Source organism: Penaeus monodon, chromosome 31, assembly GCF_015228065.2.
Source record: "Penaeus monodon isolate SGIC_2016 chromosome 31, NSTDA_Pmon_1, whole genome shotgun sequence".
Taxonomy (NCBI): domain Eukaryota; kingdom Metazoa; phylum Arthropoda; class Malacostraca; order Decapoda; family Penaeidae; genus Penaeus; species Penaeus monodon.
The window spans coordinates 18,547,721-18,548,772 of record NC_051416.1 but is presented as its reverse complement, the minus strand read 5'-3'; the positions used below and the strand labels follow the sequence as shown (position 1 = coordinate 18,548,772).

The 1,052-nt window shown below is 37.1% G+C and overlaps 1 protein-coding gene across 1 annotated transcript in view; it reads left to right on the top strand.

Annotated features, from left to right (window-relative positions):
* Positions 1-1,052, top strand: part of LOC119592910 (zinc finger protein 714-like) — a 31,120-nt gene that overhangs the window by 28,829 nt on the left and 1,239 nt on the right. The window contains exons 9-10 of the mRNA XM_037941802.1: positions 340-451; positions 712-1,046. Of these exons, the coding sequence (XP_037797730.1) occupies positions 340-451; positions 712-1,046 (447 nt within the window). The remainder of the gene's footprint in view (positions 1-339; positions 452-711; positions 1,047-1,052) is intronic.

Sequence of the window (1,052 nt, the reverse complement as noted above, 5' to 3'; positions counted from 1 at the left end):
AGCGGCATTGGGGAAGTTAAAAGGAGTATCTGCACTTCAGTTTTATTAGTTTTCATTACATGGAATGGTTTAAATTGATTGTTTAAAAGAGATTTAGTATGTACCTGCCTCATGCAATAGGCAGTGTACTGGAAACAATTAAATAAACATGTTATGGTGATTGTAAACAATGAGGGAAGAGGTGTTGGACAGCCAAAAGGAAAAGGGCATTTTCTGTGGGTACACACTGAACAAGAGAAAAAGAGAGCATTAGAGGATAGAAGAAAAACTTTACTTAGCAGTTATGTATGGATGCCCTCCTATGACACAGTGAAGAGAAAAACTGTCATTCAATTTCAGGACTTGAGTCACCCAGACGTGAGTGAATATACCCGCCAGTCTTGGCCTTTCTACACCACCATGCAGGCCGTGGTTGGTGCTCTCCCCCTCTCTCAGGTCCTCACAAAGAAAGGTAGGTTGTTGCTTATTTTCTTCTTTACACTATAGATATGGAACTTCTGATCAGTATAAAGTTGCTAGGAAGTTTAATAATAATGTTTAGATATTTGGAGAAAATATATTAATAGATACAGGTAATGCTAATCACGGTATTGATTTTTATATTAATCATGATAATGCCTTGTCCAAAGATTGCAAAAATTTAGATATACATTATTATTCTGAAAATAGATGTACAGTGTAATATGTATTTAATTTTTAAAATTATTTAAGGTTTAGTGGATGAACTTGAAGAGGATGAAGACCCACAAAAGAAAATTGTAAAGCGTACAAGACAGTATACTTGTTTCGTGTGTGGAAAAACTGGTAAGATCCTCAACGACTTCTTCATGTATGAACACGACCAGAGACTTTTATACACTCAGAAGACTGTGTTAGAGGTCATCAGCCATTTAGTAAGCAGAAAGATGGTCAACATGGAATCCAGCACCTGCTTGTGTTCAGGCTGTACCAACCTTGTCAATGAAGCTGATTCTGTCATCCAGAGACATGACAGAATAAAGGAAATGGTCCAAGGACTGTATTATAGTGGAATTGCTCAAGCCAAGGCTGAC